This window comes from Diorhabda sublineata, chromosome X, assembly GCF_026230105.1.
Source record: "Diorhabda sublineata isolate icDioSubl1.1 chromosome X, icDioSubl1.1, whole genome shotgun sequence".
Classification (NCBI taxonomy): Eukaryota; Metazoa; Arthropoda; class Insecta; order Coleoptera; family Chrysomelidae; genus Diorhabda; species Diorhabda sublineata.
The window spans coordinates 35215584-35239560 of NC_079485.1; the positions used below are offsets into that span (position 1 = coordinate 35215584).

The window sequence follows — 23977 nt, forward strand, 5'->3', positions numbered from 1 at the left end:
AAGCCATACCACATTCAGAACTTCTCAAGAGGAGTGGCAATAATAGATGTGATGTAAACATTGAGGCTCTCTAGTGCCACAACAAAAAAAAAGCGATACAATAGATCCTTTGGGTCGCAGTGTATATGAGACCCTAAACTACGTACATATGAATATGTCAGGGATAATAATATGCTACTCGATATAAACGCTCCTTTGGTTTGTCCAAAGAAGCATATATTCATGATAATAATATTCAATAAAATATCAGTATAGCTTTACGGCACCAGCACCAGCACTAATTTTTCTTGAAGAGAAGGAATATTTTGTTGCTCAACACCATTATTTTCTCTGTTATACGCTATAATTATCTAAGGTGCTGCTATTGTTCCTCCATCTCACTATGTTTGCCGTCTCTTTTATTTGGATTCTGATTTACTCGTCAAAAATAGCAAATTACCATATGCTTAATACAATACTATCACAATCATCCAATTATCTCCTCTGTTGCCAGTGAATTGTATATTCAATTGTATATCAATACAGTCAGCTTCATAATATAATTTTATTGGCCACTAGAATCTTATAATAAATGTGAATCATTGCTACACTAATCTTCTCTCCTATCGGATTCCTTTTCGTTGCTGAGATTGTATTTAACAGTACACAAATTTATTAACAGAATCCTCCTCTAGTAATTAGAGTAAGTTTGCCTTTGTTCATAATTTGAAATAGAAATTATTGTTCTTTAGTAAAGAATAAGTGAAAGAATTTGACGGTGAATTTAATAAAGTAAAAAATTATACAGTATTTTGAAACTAGATGCTAGTAATTACTTACACGGTGCCTTTACAGAACTTACAAAATGTTACAATATATTTTGCGCCCAAACAACATACGTTAAGTTTATAATGGGCTACAGCTAAACTATTTTCGCGTCCCTGCAGTATCTAGCGTTATTATAATAATTTAAAGATAATATGGACTAGTAACGGGTGACCCTAATGGCACTATTAGAATCTGTTATTTAAGATAACTGGTGATACTTATGGTACTTATGGCAGCCTATGCTAAATATAACATAGCGATACTACAATATTAATGCATCTAAATGTTTTTGATTTTAGGTCTCTTCTGGTTTAAACTTAGTTTTTTCTAATAATGTTTGGAAGAAAAGTGAAAACGTCAAGTTTAAATTTAAATTTTAAACAGAAGAGACCTAAAATTAAGTACATTTAGATGTATTAATATATCAAAAGGTCTGGGAAATGAGAAGTTGAAGAAATTTAATACAATATCTATATTTTATCTCTATATCATGTGTTTAATAAAGAGGAAGTTTGGTTTCTTACGATATTTTTGAAAGGTTTGCTAACACGGCTTCAACTTTGTTAAATATAGGTATTTATTTATTTATTGTAGATTTCCTATATCTCAGGAAGAACGAAATTATCGAATCTCCCTATTTCCTACGATTAACGAAATTCTCCCAAGATCTGGATAGGTTTTATAAAGATATAACAGGAAATAATACAATTGCTAGCATTTACAAATATGTTCAAATAGCTTGGAATTTCATAAAAGAGAAGTATTTGACACTTATTCCTTTTGGCAAAGAAACAATGGATGTGGTAAACGAAATATTATTTGAATTGAAACAAATAGGTGAAATACCATCAATTAAGTTTTTAATAGACGAATGGTGGAAAGCCGTCGATTATTGCAAATTTTATTATGATTATCTTGATATGGAAAACAGAATACATAAAATTATTCGTATTGTATACATTAAGCTTTCTGAGTTCTCTATGACAGCTTTAGAAACTGACAACAGGTAAGTTTATATTCTATGTATTATCGAGTTTTATATAACTAGTTATATATCTTATTTAGGCAAAGAGTACCAAAAACCAAATTTATTTTTGAACCAAATGATGGCATTATGTTATTGGAACAAAAATTACCAATGTCTTGGCATGCTTTTAATGAAACACCTAAATTCAAGGTAAGATTTATTCGATATCTGTTTTAATACGTTATTTAATGTGTTTATTATCATGATTTCACGCCGTTTGATGTGGTAATTCATTGTACAATGTCAGATTTGGAGAACAAGATTTTGAAAAAACGGTTCTTTAATGGTAGAGTGAAAATAAATTTACTATATGTGTGTAGACGCTTGTAATATACAGTTTTAAAAAAAGCACATTTGCCTCGAAAATGATCACATAATTAATACTAGATTAACTGGGTGCTAAACATAACAAGCTCATGAAAAGAGGAAATAATTGGACAAAGTTTATCAGGTCTGAAAGCTCTTCACTATATTTCTAAAACCAACAACACTATGCCACCTCTAGCCAGTTATATAATCCCTCAAGACTGTGGAAAATTCTTTTTAATCGACCCAAACATTTTTTTGAGGAATTTTGTTAACTCTTTTACATTAAAAAGCTGAATTAATCTTTTTGTCTGTCTTAGGAGATTCCAGAAATTAAAAAAATATTCGATATAATGAGTTACCTGGAAGAAACTGAATTATCATTTTGGAATTTATATTATGATTACAAACCATACACTGATCCTAACGATTGGTTACCTCCATTCAAAGGTAAGAAAAATAATGATTAAAATATCTTATATTCAATGATCATGACGCCGATAGACCGCCAATCGGTTCCCACATTGTTGCAGCTTATCAGAGTTTATTATAATAAAATATAATTTCTAGAATCACTTATCTTTGTTCTTCATAACTGTTGTGACACCCAAATGTTTGAACTTTATTTCTATATCTATATTTTTATTAACATGCTATTTTACTTTATTTTCCAAATTGACTGAAAAAAGAAAGTATTTTTTGAACTATATGATAACAGTATTATTTATGAAAAACGATTCAACGGTAGTCTACATATAAGTATGAATATACAAGGATTGTCTAAAATAGTAGAGGACAACCGTCGGAGTGAGGTTAGATAGATAGCAGAGGCTATCAGAATTATAATTTTGCTATATATCTCAAGAATGCATGCGTAAGCTAACCTCGCATTAGGTGCCGCGATTGCTCACCTTAGACCAAAATAGCATTCGAATGAACATTTCCCGGGCACGTTTCGAAAAAAGCAAAGGCCATTTTGGGGTGGTCATGCGACCGTGTTTATCGACCTTCTTCGCAAATGTGAAACAATAACAAAAGAGTATTAAGCATAATCGCTTGATAAAGTAGCTGAAGAAATTGAAAAGAAGCGACCGCGTATAGGCTTATAATGAGACTAGGCTTAGAAATAAAAATGAGCTTGATGGAATCAAACACATTCAAATGAATGCTCAGTGTTAGTGTTAGCCACTATCTCAAGGGGTTGAGTATGGAGTATTGAAGTTTTATCAGAATAATACATTTAATTATAATGAAATTTACCATTCTAATAGGTATTATATATAAAATATTATGATAAAGACTGAAGTTGAGTCGAAACGTCAATTTTTTATTAATCTGTCAAAAATTATTGAAATAAAACTAATTTTAAAACAGAAGTGACCTAAAATCAAAAACGTTTAGAAGCATATAATTTGACATTGACAACTCATCACCTACCACACGAATATCGAAATGTTAAAATAATATAATGACAGCGATTCTTTGAAGGTAAAAAACCTACTCTGGCTAATTCCGTGAAGAATATTGAATTACATCTCCGAAGAATATCACGCCGATCGATCTTTTTATCGATATGGACATCTTTAATGGCTCGCAATTGTAAGAAGAGAGGTGTATGCATCTTATTAGAGCCGTCTAAAATCCTCTCACTCGGAAGCTCTAATCAGAACTGGAAACATCGACCAGCACTGTTACATCGTTCGTAAAATCAAATAATCTTCAACGCTCTCTGACGCCATACTCACTTTGAATTTCGAACCACCAATCAGATATTATTATCCGTAGTGCCGATAGTATGGAATAATATTTGGATGGTGCTCGAGGTCCGTTTGATATATTAAAATATAATTACTGTTTCTAACTCTATTGTTTCAAATTTCTCTAATTCAAAAACGTTGTCTGTCGTCACTCGAAGTAGGAATCAATTACTTTCCGGTTGTTGCAGGGACAAGCGTCAAATTATTTCTATTGATTAGAGATTAGAAATATCAATATCTACAAAAAGGTCGATCGGTCTTACGTTCTCTCTATACAATACAAGATATGCGTGACTCTAAGACAATCAAGGCATAATTAATTCTAAGTTTTAGAGTATATTGCGGTTCCAGTATCTCATCTACAATTTTTAATCCGGCATTGTTCCGTATCTCTTTACTTTATTTTTTAATTTTTACACTAAATCATGAGCCTATTTATAAGATAAAACTAATTTTAACGACTTTTTTTCGTAATTTATGAAATGAAAATCACATTTTTTATAGGACACGCCATGTTGGTTGGAAATAATCATTATGTAACTTTTGATAAAAAATTCTACGACTTCCGCGGAAATTGTACCTACTTACTAGCTACAGACTTTGTTGATAAAAATTTCACAATACTAGTCTCTTACGATGATATTACAAGAAATAATGAATTGATAATGCTTGTTGGAAAGACCATTGTTCGAATCAACATTTTCACAGACGTAAGTAAACGATTTTACATTATATTACCCAATTATAAATTTTGGGCGAAAAAACTAAAACCAATCAGTGAATATATCACTGTTTTTTTTGCAATAATATCATGAGTTTGAGGATATTCACCCAATTTTGCCATTTATGAATGACCCTTTTATTTACTGCTTATTTAATTAGTAAATATTCCCATGTAGACTTTTGCCGTAAGAGTGAGTTTGATTAGCCACTAAGTGCTCCTGATTCTTAATCTTTGGATTTTTCAATATAAATTCAAATTAGAACATCAGTTCACAAAATTAAATTTTAATCCAGAATTTCTATGTCGAATTCAAGCCGTAAATATGATTAAATGACTAAAAATCCTAGAGAAGACTTGGTTAATATTGAAAGATCTTGGAAAGAATGGACCAGAAATTGTACTAAAATGAAAGAACTTCCACTTTTCTATTTTAGCTTATTAATTTTTTATTATTACACATTTGTTATAAGCAAATATATAAATGACTGTTAGAGCAACAGGAATCAAATGAAAATAACTTTCCTTTGTAGAATTTTTCAATATTTCACTTAAAATTAGCCGAGAGAAAATTACTTTGATTCACAACACATAACCAAGTGTAAATATAGCCCCCTACTGGCAATAAAAAAATAACAGTCCAAATTGGTAATAATCAAACCAAAGAATCGCCAAATTACCAAATATGAATTGAAAAAACTATAAGAAGTTATTGCAAAAATCAAAATCCATATTGAAACTTTTAATATTGGAAACTAGATACATATGTATGTGTGACGCGTGATTGAGTAAATCATAATTATAGTTACCTAGCTCCTAACTCTATTAACATAGGCCATTCAAGCAATATTAGTTTATTTATAATATTTGTCGCGATATTTTACAATTCAAATTGTAAAATGCTCACATGTTATATTTTTACAGAAAGTTCTTGTTGGAGAATCAAGTATAGAGCGTCTGCCCTTACAAATTGGAGAAACATATCTTTACAAAGATGCAGGAATATTCAAAGCAGAAAGTCAGTTAGGATTTATTTTGGAGTGCAATATGAAGTTCCATACTTGCATATTTGAAATGTCTGGTAGGGAATTTTCGAGATATTATTTATCATATTTGATAAAGCAACTCAGTTAAGGAAGTTCTTTCAACCATAATAATGATGAGCTTCCTCTAAATCTGTAAATTTTTAGTAACAAACTCTCTCTCTCTCTCTCTCTCTCTCTATATATATATATATATATTGTTATGGTATGAATATCCAAAATAAATTATTAAATAATAATAAGAAATAAATAAAGCAATAAGTTCAGTTCTGTTATGTATCTGTTATGTATACAGCAGTGTATCACAATAAAATAACATTCTTTATATTAAGTTTTGGCCAACACTATATTCTAAATTATTATTTAATTTTGACAAATCCTGTATAATCAAAGAATTTAATCCATAAATTGACAGATAAAAACAGAGTAACCAACTTCAAAAATTTGTGTGAAATACCAACATAAATTTTAAGGTTATAAATGATAAAATATAAAAATTTTGACAAATGCAATGATAAAATTAATAACATAGGAATGAAATACATACAACAAAGAAATTATAGAATAATATTATTTGAATAAAGTCACAATAATTTAAAAATTTAGAAATCACAATTTAGTAACTAACTTTTAAAATAAATATCATGGGTTAAAAAAAAAACAATTAAGAAAAGAATCAACAACGAGAGAAATTTTTTTTGCAAGAGAAAAAAGAGTAAAATTAAAAAGAGTAATTAATAATTGTATAAGTGTAGTAATAAGAAATTATTGAAAACAATTAAATAAAGTGAAATAAGTGAGAATACTCACAATGGGACAATTTCCAAGATAAAGAAGTTGTGAAAAGGAAAAGAACAGGAGTGGAACTACAGCGGAGTATCTGTTTATTCTGCAAGGCCGTAACAATTTCCAATTTAAAAAAAAAATTAAAAATACAACATAACAAACACTTAAGGTACTGTTCTATTAAGTTTAAGTATTTCTTTTAGTATATAATATTTGAGTTCACATTTCCATATAATTTAGTTTTATGAGTGTAATTACGAGTATGAATGAATGAATGAATGTTTGTAAAATAAAATAATTGTAATAGCTAGTTAAGAAATTGTATATTTTGAATATTTTTTTCATTATAAAGAACAGACCCGGTCTTAAGACTATTATCATCTGACCTTATAACCATAACAATTTATCGCAATAAAATTTTTTAATTTGACCTCACAATATAATACCCTGAGAATAAAAAAAAATAATAATAACATAATAAAATAAAGATATTCAAATAATTATTAATGGCGCCCAAATAAAAATCTGATTTTATTTAAAAAAAAAATTATAAAAATAAACATTACACATTATCATACCATAACAATATATATATATATATATATATATATATATATATATATATATATATATATCCATTAGAACACCCAAAGATAAAATAGGAACGTTAATAACTATGGATAGAAGAGAGTGAGAATTGTGAAAAAATATAAAAATATATTAACACTTTAAGCAACTGTTCGAAATTATTTTTTTGAAATATTCGAAATATCCCATTACTCTTTGCTAATTATCGTCTTACTAATTTTTTTCATATTCAACCTGGATTTGTAAAAAAATATAAGTATTCACAATTCATTTCAATTCATCCTGAAACATAATAAACCTAAACCAACTCAGCTAACTAATACAAGAAGTAATTCCTGTTCTATTAGATACTACAACGAATGATTTGTAAGTTCCGTCTTAAAATTCCGCGTCTGCATAGTTGCGGTGGGCAACACAGAGACTCCAAGGATTAGTATGTCGCCTAAAAGCGATATATATCTATTTCAGAGATCTGTGCAGTGCACTCAATTTAGTGTATTATGTGCGGTATAATTGTGGAATTTTCCGCCAAAGTAGTTTTTCCGCTGCCCTTCCAGTTCCAATTTATGATCAGTCTCTGAGGACAATATATTGGTTATACAAAAATTGTGAGTGTCGTTGTATTGGTGGCACTAAACAGTGTGTTTGAACGATTCCAGAAGCGCCAAGTTATTTATGAGTTATGAAATGCTTTGAAAGTGGATTGGAACGTATTCTGATGGCCTCACTATTGCGCACAATTAGGTACACAGTGATTACCACGTGTCGCTTCATATGAAGCGTCACGTCTACCACAAAGATGTCAAATATGTTGTCTACACTCTGTACATTCATCAACAATGATTTGCTTTTTATAAGAATAATTTTAGTTTTTTGTTTAAGTGTAAATACTGTTAAAAAATAATAAATGAACGAACTTCAACTCGTAAAACTAATTTATCGATAGAGAAACATTGACGACATCTAATGGTGTCCGTCATGTCAAATGAAGAATATTTCTAAAAAATCTCAGTTATTTCATATGCTATAACCTGTTTAGTAAAATAGTATTGTTTTTACTAAAATTTACATTCTTCCTAATAAACAATTTTAATTGAATATTCTACTACAATATCATTTTATTGTAAACTAATAGTAAAAATATTTTTGAATTTACTGTTGTGTATTTAACTCCAGATTCACATTTATCACAAAATGTTCTTAAACCTTAAAATATGTTGGTACTTTCCATGCGGTGAATTTGCATTAAAGTGATATTTCAATATATTTTTTAAAATTTTAAATGATCAATTTCTATCCTAAACAACAAAGGTCATTTCAGTCAGTATAATATTTGAGACTGAAAATTTTCAGTTTCATTACAAAATAAATCGTTTGAAGTTTGAATAAAAGACTCATAAATTTTCTTAAAATCAGGTTGGTATTTTGGTAAAACCGCCGGTCTTTGGGGAACTTATAACAATGAGCCCACGGATGACTTTTTAACCTCAAACCAAACTCGAGCCGCCGATTCTGCCTTAAAGATATTTGGAAATAGTTGGTCATTGGATAAAACTTGTAAGAATGACATTCTTGAAAGAGTAGAGAGAAACAAAACTTCCTCTAAGGAAATATTGGCTCTTTGTGAAGAATTTTTCAAAAGTAAAGTTTCACAACTTAGCACATGTTTTCCCAGAGTACCAAAGGAGAGTTTTCTCTATATGTGTTTGAATAGTACAACAGAACAAGAAGCATGTATGTCAGCCGTATCTTACATTAACCTATGTTCTTATGCAAATACGCCGTTGAGGATACCAGACACGTGTATAAAGTAAGTATCGATTACTATACCTTCTCTTTACGGTGTAATTCTCTTGGTTCAACAGCTGCACTTTACATACGTATAGTTGTACAAGTAAATAATTGTAATACTTAATGTGAATTCCGGATAAAAATATAAAAATCTTGATAAAACATATTTCATGTATAATTTATTGAGTGAAATTACAGTATAAAAATGATTAGATGATAACACGCACATGCAAAATCATTGAAATCAATTCAAATTAAGTGTTTTGCAAAATTATGTACTAACGTCAATTGATCCTTTATCCATAAAAAAATGAAGGAATATTCATACTTCCGTATGTAACAATTGTAGAGGAAGTTCCATTTGTAGTACAATTGATTAGGGACTTTTTGATTAATACGTTGTTATCAAACTACTGGTATTCGAAGTAATACGTTTCACACAAATCATAAGTCCCAAAAAGTCAATAATATAGGAAGACAAACATAAACATTTCAATAGTGTTTTATAAATAAGTCAATAAGTTCTATAAAAAATTTTACTATATTTCTATATTTCTGAGGTATGCCAAAGAACAACTATCATTCTTGTTTTCTATTTATAATTCTTTGTTCCCACCTGTTTACCTCCACTTCATTTGTTTTATTATATTTAATTTCTCGTATTATCTTTTAATACCATGAAAATCTCCGTATTTAAAAATAGTCACATTTCATCCATCAATCAAGTTTTAATGGATAGACATAAATAATATCCTTTCAATTTCAATCGCATTTATAATAAAAACTTATGTTGTGAGGTGAGAAGATACCAGATAATGTAATAACTGTTAGTGTCAACTGAGAATTAGAGGTTTTTTGGATCTTACCAATCAGTTTTTTTTTGTTTAAGGTGTAATTTACTGAATGGTATTGAGATACGAGAAGGTCACTTTATTCGATTACAAGGAAGCGATGTTCCACAGACTGCAGATATCGTTTTTATAGTGGAAGCAAAAAAATGTAATAAAGACCTCAAAAAATCCAAAAACTTTGAGCTACTTATAGATCTAGTAGAAAAAGAATTGCAAGAAAATAAAATTATAAATAATAGGTAAGTTCCTGGACAAAATAAATCATACATACATAATGTAACTTATTGTAATTTCTGTTCCCAAGAAAAAAATGAATAAAACTTTTATATGAGTCGATTACGGGTTAATAGAGTGTACCATTACTACAAAATAACTCATTAATATTTTTTAACTGTAGATTATGTAAATATTGTCACTTTTTCATAATACAAGGTGATGTCGGTTTTTATACATGAAAATTCCTATGCCTCAATTTAGACATGTCGTATTTTGTAAGACTACTCTCTCATTCAGTGAGGAGTACAATTGCTTCACTTTCTTCGTTGACCATGCGATACTTTTTTATAATGAATAGTATAAAGTGCTATAAATATGAAATTCGTTCAGTGTTAAGACTTGGCAGCGAGAAAAATGTGAAATTGGAGGGAAAGGCACAATTAATGAGTATCATCCACCTGCGTGGGATATTAAGGTTACAAGGGAAGCAGTAGGAAACCAACCTACAACCAGCACTAACCTATTATTGGACTCCCTCGAACCTTCTAAAGATACCATACATCGCTATATAAAATCATTAGGTAGAATCTATAATAGTTGTCGAATAGTGCTATACGAATTAATCGAGATTCAAACGAAATGTCGAGTGAAGGTGCATAAACAGCTTCGTGCCTTGCCGAATGATGATAGTAGTAGTAGTAGACACATTGTTATTTGTGATGAAAAATGGATTGATTAAAACAATAGTTATTTACGTAACTAGTTATGAAAAGAGCGATATTGTTTAACTAGCATAATATTTGCCAAAACGAGCACCAGTGAGATTTGCAAATTACATGTTCACGTACAACGTTTTATCTCATTCCGCGCTTTTATAATATTTAATAGAATTTCCAATTACAATGAAAATATTAATGTGGAATCAAATTGTCTTAGAAGTATTGTTACTATGGAAGCAGATCTTAAAGTATTGTTACTATAGAAGCAAACAACGATTTTTCAAAATAAGTCGAAACAAGTCAGAAGTAATCAGACATTCCATTTGAAGTGACAGAGTCTCAAATGCTGCATTAGGAAGTTTAATATCTCAAAAACAAAAAAAAAGAAGTAGATACACCCTGGCCTACCAAAAATTCGAAAAATGGTACGATTTAAAAAATATAAAGAACATCAAAGGTACTACTTGCTTATTTTCAAAATAAAGTGTCGACTTTGTGGACTACATCGGTCAGCAGGACAACATGTAAAAAAATCGGAGATTTTAACGAAGGAGAATTTAGAAAAATTTATAGAAGAGGCTGAAGAGGAAATATGTATTAGCAAAAGTTCTACTCAATTTACGATATGTTTATAATTTATTATTAAATAAATCTGTTCCTTAGGACGTAATAATAATAGGGACTGCGGGATCCTGCAGAAATGCGGAACTGGAATTCCTACAAGGAGACGTATTTGATGAAGGCACCTTTTTTAAAATTACAACTCCATAAAGCAAAACACACGTTGAACACGAATTTGTGGTCACTGCTAGAAATATTGCTGGTGTCAATCTTGTTGACCATTGGAGAACTACCAGTATCTTGGTCTACCTAATGTTAAAGGATACACAGAACATTGTTTCAGAAGCTCATCAGAGTTTCTCGTGACAGACTCGAGAGCGGATATTCTGAAAGTAAAACAACACGGAGGATGGAAAACCAACGGTGTAGCTGAAGGCTATGTTGGGAGTTCATTAGAAAATAAGAGAATAATTTCAGAAAACATTCTGGGCCAAGCCCCTGGCATAAATGTAGATATCGCAATAAATGTAGATATCGCAGCTTCAAATGAAATTAACATTAGACAAGAAGTTCAAGAGAATAATCACCTAGAATATAGACTTACTTTAAATAACTGTGTCTTCATTAATGTTGTTTCCAATGATTTAATTGTCACTTTAAATAATGAAACAATTGTCAGTTTTTACAGTAATTGATAAATTATTCTTTGAAACTTAAACAGTTACATGAAGTTTTTACATAACTACTTTTCATAACTGATATATGAAGGTTTTGAGAAATGTGACATTTCCTAATTTCAAGGAGTGACTTAAAGGGTCACATTTGATAGCGGGATTAGATAAAGGACAATTACCATAACCCGTCGCAGAGAGGTTGATTCGACTGGAGAGTCTTGTGGTGTGTGGAATTATGGAAGAATAAGTGTACTTCGAAATCATTCCAGATGGTTAAGCTATAAATACCGAGGTCAGCTGATATGAATGTATGAGATTTTATACTTATATTTAGATAAAACAAGACTTTGCTAAACCACTTGCTGCGAAAGTTACGTAGAATAAGATCGAAAAATTTGATGGTATGGAACTCTACCACACCCAGCATGTCCTAGCCTTGCACCGTCGGGCTATACTTGAGATATCAGGAATTTCATTTTGTATTATTATCTAATAAACTAAATGAACATTGGAAATCGTCATTATTAATGAGCCACCCGAATAGTTTAAATTGGAAATATACTGCATAATTCTACATATAATAATTTCAATGTAACAGTTTGGATTTAAAATTATGAAAATTTCACGACACAAATTTCATGGATTATATCTCATTGTCATTAGTGATTTATTGTTTGTATTGTTTATTGCGATGAGGTAATTTTAAAATTTAGCTTTGGTTACCGAACAGAAAAGAATAACGATTCTGATGATGATCATAAAAGAACTAATGATTACCAGTTTACAAATTTATTGATACCTATTCAAATAGTAATCAAATTTCTAAAACTGCAAATTGGAGGATTATGAAACTTTTCGAAGAAGTAAGTTCAAATAGAAATCGTTTTTGAATTGAAAAATACCATAACTAATAATAAAAAAATCCCTGAACGTTATGCAATTGCTCGGCTAACTGCAATACAACATGTAGGACCCTTCTGTAATATTATTTAAAAGAATAATATATATCCACATGAAGTGAGGTTATTATAAAAATTATCTGAAGATGACCATGTTCGCAGAATGGAATTGTGTGAAACCAAAATGCTGTGTATAGATGCTGACCCTCATTTTACAAGTAGTAAAATTTCTTCTGGTGAAGCCACATTCATGTTCAAAATAGTTTATTTAATCACCACAAATGTACATAATGGATTTATATTAATTCTAATTGAGGAGGGTTAAAAAAGCCGATTTGAAAGTTAATATTTAGCAGGTATAATCGGCACCACTTTTATTGAGCCATTATTTGAGAATGGCAATTTGGATAAACCAAACGAGATTTAATGAGAAATGATATAGTCAGTGAGAATCCCTTCGAAATTACTCAAAAGAAGTTTATAAAGCTAGATGCACTGGAAAAAGCAGAATAATAGAGTGTCCAGCCAATCTTACGATTTATCTCCTTAAGAGCAAACCTAAAAAACAAGATAAACTGTGAAATAGAAATACGTTAAATTACAAATCAGCAGTTGCGTAATTCAATATAAGCTTCTAGTGAAAGACTTCAATACTGCCGAATAGAAGAGACAAGACAATTAAATAAGATAAATAAGTTATTTTTGTAAATAAATTAGAATTATGTGTTCTTGAAAGTTATATTTGCTATTTACCAGACTTTGAAAAACTTAAAATAAACACGTAGATTTGAAAAATTTGTTAATAGGTTGTTATGACGTAACGCACCCTTCATACTTCTAATCGACTTACGCTGATGGTTTGCATCATTTTCTTAGTAAATAGAAATCGAAATCATTAACATACTCATGTGCAACACTAAACAAAAATGATTCTATTGAAAACGAGCTGCTTCGAAAACGTTATATCTGATTTTTGTGAACTGTTTGTAAGCGATAATTCCAATATATTCCTTAGCTGAAAATGAATGGACTGACTTAAGTCCTGTTGTATATTTCCAGCTTTATTTTAATTATATTTAAAATTATGATTGTTTCTTAAACATTTCACTTGATAAATGAAAAAAAATCTTAATATTAGATTAATAATTCTATTGTTACAATTTATGCACAAAAGCTTGTAGAAACTAAAATACAAACATAAAAATAACTAAATACAGATACAAATGAAATAAAATTTCAATATACACAAACAATAAAAAAAAATAAGTAACAAAATTATAGCTAATACTCGTAGTAATAGGTAATAATTTGTATATAAGTCGTAAATATATAGCCAAAATTAAACCAGTAAGCAGCATAGAGTGAGAATGTTCCATTGTCGCTATCAAATTATCGACACGTAGATTTGTTTAATGAACGTAAACCAAAACTGCAATTTAACTACTCGTTTGGTGTAAAAATCTGATAGCTTACGCAAAAGTGTGAGCAGTAATCATGACAGTTAACCCGGGCAAACTTGTTTTTGGACCTGGTTTCAATTTCGGCGGAGAACTTTTGTTCACATATTGTTATATATTAGTTAGCGAAGATTGTACTAAAATATTCAAGACTTTCGTTCGGATATAAACATAACAAATGCTAAGAATTCGAAATACGATTACAAAATTAATTTAGAAGGGGATGTTGTCGCGATCCAATAATTTTCAGCTTGGTCCTCGTACAGTAGTTATTTGTATTAAGCTTTTCACGCATGATTTAGACTGAAGGTTTTAGTATTTGGGCAATCATTTTATTCTCACGTGATAAACTGTAATTATTTTCAGCTATGCAGTCGTTACTTTTGGAGGTAATGGAGTATACGATGAACCCAGAAGCTTAGTTATCGATGGAAAAACTTTCACCGATGCGAAATCGATATTAAAGTATTTTGATCAAATTCCTGTTGGTAAGTAACTTAATGTATAGGTATAGTTAATACTTCTGTTTTCGGCTTTATCTATCTTATGAATTCACAGAAAGTGCAGTGAAGTTGAGCATACTTTAAAGCAGTGCCTTCTACAGATTAATAGGTGCTCGTGGCGAGATTTAAACTTGCCCTCTTCCAACATATAATGAACTGTCCTCAATAATTGTGAAAATTATTTTAAAGCGACTGTTGAAAGGAACAAAATATGCGACCCGCTAACTATGAACTCTTTCCATTCATCCGTTTCATAATCAATAATCTCCTACTTTTCCACAAGTTTCAAGGTTTGAAATTGTCGCATAAGGTAGGTCACCTTAATTTTAACTAGGAGGTTTTCGCTTATGCGCCCTACTGTCCCCATCATTCACTTGTTTCCAAGAATGAACAACAGGCCTTTATGAGAACAAGGATCTGGGGGTTCGCGTTTCTAAGTTACAGAGACCGAATTCTATGGCGAAACTTTGTCCATCACTATAGTTGCGCAATTTGTTGGTTACTTAGTGAAAAAGTAAAACTTCAATTAGTCTTTCAAATTGAGAAATTTGATTTGAAATAGAAGTATACGGAATGTATTTTTCACAATACTGATATTAGATTCATTTTTATAAGATGATTTCTTACATTTGGTGATTTACCTGTTTTCTATCTTTGTGTTTTTCATATCTAAAGTAACTAAATTCACTCGATACTGGTATCCATGGTATCCATCTTTATCATCAGCAATTGTATATGCACAATCAAAGTATATTTTGTCCTTAAAAAGTTATCAAAATTGTTTTAACTTGGTTCAATTATTTGTTATTATGGCTATCATAATTGACCAAATACCTAAATATTACATTTAATGTTTATGGATATGTCCAATAATTTTTTAGGAAATGGTACCAATGATATGTTCAACGGCATCATGTTTGCGTATAATTTAATATTCCGGCCGGGAGTTTCAAGAAATTTTATTTTAGTGCCCTGCTCTGAATGTCATAGAAATAACATGCAAGTAAGTTTTTCTAATTAAAATTATAAATTCGGGAATTTCAATTTCTTGAATAAACTGCAGGAAATACTATGAAATGAATTGGCTTCCTATAAAACAAATTATAACACATATGCAACGCAAATTAAATATTTAAATAGGTATAAATATCATATGTCCTTACACCTCACAGCAAATGAGAGTTAAAATATCTCATTAATATCAACCCGTCGGTCGGTGTTATATAGCTAGGGATATATAGCTGGAAAAGAGCTAAAAACTTTGTAAAGAACCCCTCCGAATTCTGGCACGTGTATGGTGGAGGATTAAAGTAAAGAATTGATTATACAGATTGTTATAAGTTTAGGGTACAGCCCCATTTATTTAACCTTTAATTTGTCTTTGCGAGATATGAAAGGGGTCCAGTGTATGATGATGGGACTTAAAATTTAATTGTTTTTGCTCAAAAATTCCTAAATGAAACCAGTCGTTACAAATTGGAACAGGAGAATGATTATTTTCTTTAATATTATTAATTAGTATAAATCCCAGTTTGTTGAAATAATGGTTGTAGAATTTATTTGATTTTGATAATTTTAATGTTGACATTTTGTCATTTTGTACAGTACAATGTTTTTTGATATCTAACCAATATATATATATATATATATATATATATATATATATATATATATATATATATATATATATGATTTCCATTTAATTTTTTTCAGCACTCACTATCACATATAATTAATTTTTTTTACTAAAAATCGAAAATAGCAGAATTAATAGCAATGTTATGTAATCTAATAATAGTAATGTGTCTTTCTATAGGAATAAGTGCATTGCGTAACAAGAAACAATATGATTTACAGAAAATTAAATTCACAGATTTAGCTATATATTTAGTTACATTATTTTCATTGACATTTTTTCTAAATTTCATATTTCTAAATTAATAGCAATCTCCTTAATTTACTCAGTTGATATTCCAGTTGCAAGTATTAAGGGTGTTTTTGTATACTGAGAGAATTTGTTATTCGGAATAAATTTGAAACACTTTTCAAAACAAATCTTGAATCTGTCAATTAACAACCATATACAAATTTTGAAATGGAATTGAGTGAAAATTGTGTGTGATTATGTGGATGAGGTCTTCATATTATTGTCTGTCATTAGAAGATGTCAATTTTATTACTCTATGAAGTGTTTTGTTTTTAGTATCTAATTCATCGAATAGTAATCATACCTGAACGTGTTGGATTTGCAAGGAGTCATATTTGTTAATAGATATTATAAAAATATTGGACTTCAAACATCGAGACTTTTCCGTTTCATAAATGTTTTTATTCTTTCAGCTTAATCTATGTTATAGATTTTCATAGCTTCAATAATTGATGATGTTAGGATGTAAGCATTATTCATTCGATGTAGTGTATTATTCCCGGAGTGGATCATTTTCAAAGCGATGCAATAAATTGAGATAATTGATACATATTTTTTGACATGGGTGTATATAGGACATATATTTGAATATTAATGTCATTATTTACTGGTGATTGAAAACTACTACATACTACATCATTTTTTATGAATAGGATTTGACATAAACTGTAATTCTTATCAGTTTGTTCTTTCAGTGATTGGAATAATAATTATCTCATTAATTTGTCAAAAGCAGTGGGAAAAAATGAGTTTTTGGAAGTTTCTATACGTGACTCAGACACATAAGATTATTTATTTTATGAACTTATAACTATAAAAAATATTTTTTTGAAACGTGATTTTGACCATATCTGAAATAAGAACCAATTAGTTCACCTCTAAAATAATATTTGTGTATTTGAATTTATTATCATGAGTAACAATATTTTTGATTATATTGGATTTTTCACAAGTTGTCTAAATCCCTCTAGCAGAATGCATTCAGAAACGAGCTTTCACCTTCTATGTTGTTCGTTTTCACTCTTACTTCAATAGGTTTTCTTTTTTTTTTGTTCAATGTAGTTTCATGCACACCACTCTTCTTTTCTCTTCTATAGTGATATTCATGTTGAACGTGTGTTTATCCAAGCCTCCTGTGAGGAAAAAGCCTTAGCCGACTTAAGTTGCCCCTACTCATTTTCATTTTGTTGTCTCTCTTATCGTCACTGTTTATCGGGGTTTACCTTTTTTTCTGCCTTGGATGCCTAGCATAGTCTTCGCTAGTGTAGACCGTCAGTTCCATCAGCTGAATTATGGAATGGATCTTCTACTTTTGGAATCTACTTCTACGTGTCATCCTTCTACTCCCTTGTCTTGTTCACTGGGTAGTCGAAGTCGTCCTTGGTCCAGGTTGTGGACTCAAAATAAAACTGTCCAACAGTTTTTTAAAATGCCAACGTTTCGATCTTCCATTTAATCTTCATCAATGCTTAAAATATAGTTATAACTCAAACTTGATGAAGATAAACTCTTTAGCAATTTTATTTTGAGACCTCAACCCGCAACACAATTCGAAATAAATTTTTATCGTATTTAAACGTTCATGCAGGATACTTAGAACACCTTTTTGGAAATACCGGTCTGTGCTGCAATTTATTTTGTTCTTAAGAACCGGTCACTTGGAACAATTTTTTCCTCTAATTTCATGTTTTATGGAGTTGTCACCGTCACGGACCTCGCGCACATATGTCATCTTCTAGTGATCCTTGTCCACAGAGAAAAATTCAACAATCAATTTTTAATTGTTATAAATGGTGGACACTTGTCACCGTAATTGTTAGTTGAATATCTTTCACGACAGATACTCCAAATATACACTAACAGATTAAAAAGACGCTACTATAAAAATTCATTTCATGTATTTTTTCGTCTTATTCGTATATTTGTCAACTACTACTTAAATATCTCCTATTTTAAATAAATGCCACGTTTAATCGTAAATGATAAGTGTATATTGTAATATACTATTACAACTCATTTTAGAATCAAACATTCTAATTTCTTCCAGCTATGTTAACACGAAAATTTAATTGAAATTGTTTTCAGCATGACTATTCGACGATTCATCAACTACTATCGGAAAGTGCCATTTCCTTGCACATTTTAATGAACAATCAGTTCACAATGCAGAAAGGAAGAGATGCCAAAATCCCGTTCGGTGCGTACTTTACTAGTTTTTTTCTTTTTTATTATTATTCAATTACTTACAGACTATGCTATGAGTTTAGTGTTGTTCAAAATATTATTTTTTTTTAATCAAATAAGGAGAATTTATTTTTTATATATAAATTAGAATGAAGTCTTTGCTAATTAGTTCAATAACGTTCAATAGTGGAAATGTGGCAAATCAAATACCGAAGTGTACTCCTCTTAATATATATATTCCAAGCTTTCGAAATTATAGTCAAATTACAATGGAAACATATGTATAAGAATATAAAATATAAATTTCTTTCCTCACAATCTAAAGGATACGCATAGATCAAAATGCTGCAACAACAACAGAAATGCTGCTTATCGTAAATGATGTTGTCTCGAAAGTATCTGCAAGCAGATTATTCATGCTTGTAGGGAACGATTTAATGAGAGAGTGAAAAACAGACTTCTCATTTGCCCAAATGGGTTAATCACAGTGACCACAGAAGAGAAGGCCTACTTATTGGGTCGCAGATTTACTTCAAATGCAACTCTTGATTCCCTGGGAAAACTACCACCAAGGCTGCCTAGACTTAGTTCATCATTGCCAGAAATAGAATTTAGATATCGAGATCGGGCAAAATTTGTTAAAACTTGGAAATCAATAAAGCCATTAGTGGATGCAATACCACCAATCATATTGTAGAAATTCCAAGCACGCTATGCGAAATATTTTCTCTATCATATAAAAAAAGTCGAAAAAAGACGGTTCGCAATAACTACCGTCCGATTACTTTAGCTTTAACCATTACCAAGGTCATGGAGAAAGTCATTAATCACTAACTGTTGAGATATATCGAGTCTACCAACATTATCAACGACTATCAATACGGTTTTCGTAAACATTGATCAACCTGGGGTCACCTGTCACCAACGTATGGACTGACGCTATAGAGAAATATGGGGAATACAGAGCAATTGCACTGGACATATCGAAGGTTTTGGCTGAGTTTATCATGCCAATCTACTAAATGAATTAAGGTCGTACGGTTTATCGCCTTCACTCAACGACTGGCTTTTTCAAAGACCGATCCACCCAGGTCAACGGTGGGATGCATCTCGTCACCTATTCTCTTTCTCCTGTACATCAACGATCTATTCCACAAAACTGCAAACCCGATATATAGCTTCGCTTTGGAAAAGTGCAAGCTGAACACTCTAGCCCACAGATGTTGAAGATCAATACCCAGAGGCATCTCCATACGATAGGAACCACTCGAACTACTCGAGTGTAATGGGGTTTATCCTCTTTTGCTTGCTTTTACATAAAAAAAGAATCTATTGACTCATTTTTGTGTCAAATGTTAACTTGAATATTGATTTTGGAATCTTGGGGATTTGATAATTTTTTTAAGACACAACAAATTTCTGTACACCATCGGGGATTTCGTAGATTTGCTAGTTATCTAGTATAATACCTTAAAGTAATTCCCAGATGTTTTCCTTCCATATTCCACTCAATAGGTTTGCACGTCCTAATTGCTAGTATTAATATTAGAGTTTTTTTAGTGGAAGTAACTAGGTACCTCTTGGTCGGGTTGGCATTCAGTCCCACCGATCGACATCAAATCTTGGGATATATTGAAGGGGATGAGAGATATTGTTTATTCTATTCACCTTGTTACGAATTTATAAGCAAACAGCTCCTGGATCCAATATTTTCCGAAGAATAAATGTATAACACGTGTTGCCATCCATACTTCACGATAATGAATCTGTGATGGGATTTCTTTTCAATGGATAGCCTTCAATCAAATTCACCAGCTTAATATTCATCGATGTTACTGATTGCATGAATGATACAAGCCATGAAAGAATAGCAGATAGTGATAACGTGGAAACAAATTATCTTGATTCCTGCTACTATTGCACCTATAAAGTGAGATTATTTATCTACCTTTGTGCAAGGAATAGGAGTGATGCTTATACTAAACTATAACGGTTATTACGGAACTATAAATATATGGAGAGATCGAAATATGACGAAAGCAACAAAAATAAAAATAGTATAATTATCAGTGTGTTCATCTTCAACTATAATTTGGAGACCTGAGTATTACAACGAGCAGATACTCTGTGGATAGATTTTTCAAATTGTGATGTTAGCATAGAAATTTTAAAACACCGTGAACGGCTCAAAGAAGGAATTTATCCATCCAAAGAGAAATGGAAGTATCGCACAGAATTTTAACGCTTGTGTACAAATACATCATTGAGTTATTGGGATATGGCGAGTGACAACATCTAGAGCGGAGCGAGACTAAAGGTTAACATAGATGGGGCTGATCCCCTTTGCATTTGTACAGAGTTGCTGCTTACAAGTATTGATTATGCAGATAGATAACTGCAAGATAGAAGACGATGGCAAAGAATGATAAGAAATTGCCATTTGTCAACAATAATTGATAACTTCAAATTGTCACTACACGTCGAAAGATGTCAGGACTATAATGATTATTGTTGTAGTGAAATAATAATTGTTCACAAATCTAAAGAAGGAAATGAAATTGGTTGTGTTATTTCTTGTCTGTTGTTTTAACGTTCGATAATCAAATTAGTAATGTACTCTATACTGAGTCGTCTCATTAAGAGATCTCCATATTAGATTATTTCCAATGACGGCTTTCATTATTACAATAATGAAATGCTAGTTATAATACGGTATACTGATTAGATCTATGAAGCTTTTCTAACCATTTTCACGATTATCCATCGATTATAGAATGAAGTTAACTAAGATCTCTATTTCGGAATACACAAAATCGATCCAAATTCCAGTCTGTCAATACTGAATTTTATAGCTCCCACGTTGAAAAAATTTTTACCAAACCATTTTACTTTTACAAATATATAAAATTCACTTAATTCTATGGTAATTAAATTTTTTTCTAGAACAAAATATTAGGAAATCATTTAATGTTTCATTACAACATGACATAGTCAACTTGCCAATTATTTCTTAAGAATTGTTTGCCTAGGATGAATCCAATATAAAGTTTCTTTTCATCAGTTTCCTCCGCCTTTTCCTGGTAAAAAAGATATAATTCATGAAATGGATATCTGTTTATACGTACATATCCCAATACTCATCACATTTTACGAACATACAATTTAATTTGTTTTATGTTTGTAGAAAAAAAGATATTATTCAGAGATCTTTGAGTGTATTCTATTGAATCCATATAAATATTTAATGTTTTCAAATACAGAAGTATAAATATTTTTATTACACTGGGCAGCGATATTGTGTAGTTGATTTGAAAAGCTGAAACATTGGTGATAATTGAAAAGTATTACGAAGTTGGCAGAAATATTTAGCAGCTATTATTCTATATACGAATTTTCGTTTGAAAAAGATAATATCATAATATTAACGGTAATAAGAATAGTTCATAAACATTTCTCAGGTATTTTAATTATACAATTTACATTTTTTCTCCTAACTATGTATCAGAGGTTATCGGATTGTTTAAAAAAAATCACTCACTTTCATTAAATTTTTCTTGAAATCAAATAAGCCATTAAAGTTGATCTCAGTAAGCTAACCTTACGACTTACGGATGTTCACCCATTGCATTTCAGTTACAGTCAGATACTCCCACATTATAGATTCCAATTAAACATTGTTATATCTGCGCTCCTTATTCTCTTAATCCGATATTAAATATACCAACTTTGGGAGACTGGGGTTCGGATATATTAGATTTGTGAAAACGGGTCATAGTTTGACTAAGAGGATATCAACCCTCTCAACGTTTTATGCATCATGATATAGTTAAAGTCACGTTAAAGGCAGAATGCGAACATTTTGTTGGATTATGTAAATGAGTGTATTATGCATCATTGAAAGTGTGCTATGTAACTAATTGAAAAATGAAGCAGTAATGTCATAAATTAGTTGAAGATTTAGTGGCTGAAGTAACCCAAAAAAGACAAATGATTTGTACATATAACGGGCATTTAGAAAGGTTATTCACAGAAAAATCTTTTGAATCAAAATCATGAAGAAAAATTTTCATAGATATACTCGTAATATAATCACACAGAGTTGGTTGTAATAGACAAATACGAAGGATGTTTTTTGAAGTCCCGTTTAATTCTGAAAAAAAAACAGGCGAGTAATAGGAAGTAGAGCAGTGCGTGTACGATTGTGCTCGCCCTAGCTACAATTGCAACCAATGCTTGTTTCCAATCCTCTATGCAGCTACGCACAAATAACTAGTTGGTTGCTATGATTGATGTTCCCATCTATTGGGAGTTGCGAAATATGATTCGTTTTCTACAAGCTGAAGGATTCAGCGCTGCTCACATTAATTGCAGCGGGAGTTCAGTTTCCGGTGAAAACTTGATGAGTGCTGTAGGGAAATAGTATCAATGTCGCAGTAGAACTTCTCCAAAAGTCAAGTTCACGTCCGTCTTTGATGACCTATTTTGCGGTCTCAATCTCGTACAAATTGAATCAAGAAAGAATGAGGTACACAGACTATAAATGTTGAGGCAGAAATAAACCGATATAAACGTAAAAATATAACCACAATTCTTAACCTTATTTACTTCTCATACAATTGAAAACTAAATAAACTACCAAAAGATGCTTTCTCTTGGTTACGAGGAATTTCCAAATAATTTGAAAATTATGCATTCTAGGATTGATTTGCTGATAAATATAAAGCTGTGTTTGTTATCAAAGAATGCTCAGTATACCCAGAAATAAAATAATAAAATGAAGAGATATAAGCGAGATGGGAGCCTAATTTATCTATATATATATATATATATATATATATATATATATATATATATATATATATATATATATTACTAGTTTTTTTTCTTCTCTTTATTCCCCCTTCCATTTTCTGGGTAAAGATCGCTGACAGCACGTTTCTTGTCGTCGTGTTCTCTCGACTTTTCCTCCATATATGATTCTGCTCCATATATTCTGTTACTTAAAATTGATCTTTTATATTTGAGCCTTGCGTTGTGGCCTTTTTCTCTGGCTAATTTCACCTCAGGTGACAACTTTTTCCTTTCTAATTGCACTTTCTTTGAGTAGTCTTCATTAATCCATATGGCACCTTTCGGTTTTTCGCTTTGTTCATAATTTCT

General features: G+C 30.7%; 1 protein-coding gene across 1 annotated transcript in view; it reads left to right on the forward strand.

Moving 5' to 3' along the window:
• Positions 1-23977, forward strand: part of LOC130451874 (uncharacterized) — a 146102-nt gene that overhangs the window by 111689 nt on the left and 10436 nt on the right. Inside the window, exons 44-53 of the mRNA XM_056791235.1 lie at positions 1402-1813; positions 1873-1984; positions 2461-2590; positions 4402-4607; positions 5543-5699; positions 8452-8845; positions 9716-9916; positions 14570-14691; positions 15588-15709; positions 18719-18830. Coding sequence (XP_056647213.1) covers positions 1402-1813; positions 1873-1984; positions 2461-2590; positions 4402-4607; positions 5543-5699; positions 8452-8845; positions 9716-9916; positions 14570-14691; positions 15588-15709; positions 18719-18830 — 1968 coding nt within the window. The remainder of the gene's footprint in view (positions 1-1401; positions 1814-1872; positions 1985-2460; positions 2591-4401; positions 4608-5542; positions 5700-8451; positions 8846-9715; positions 9917-14569; positions 14692-15587; positions 15710-18718; positions 18831-23977) is intronic.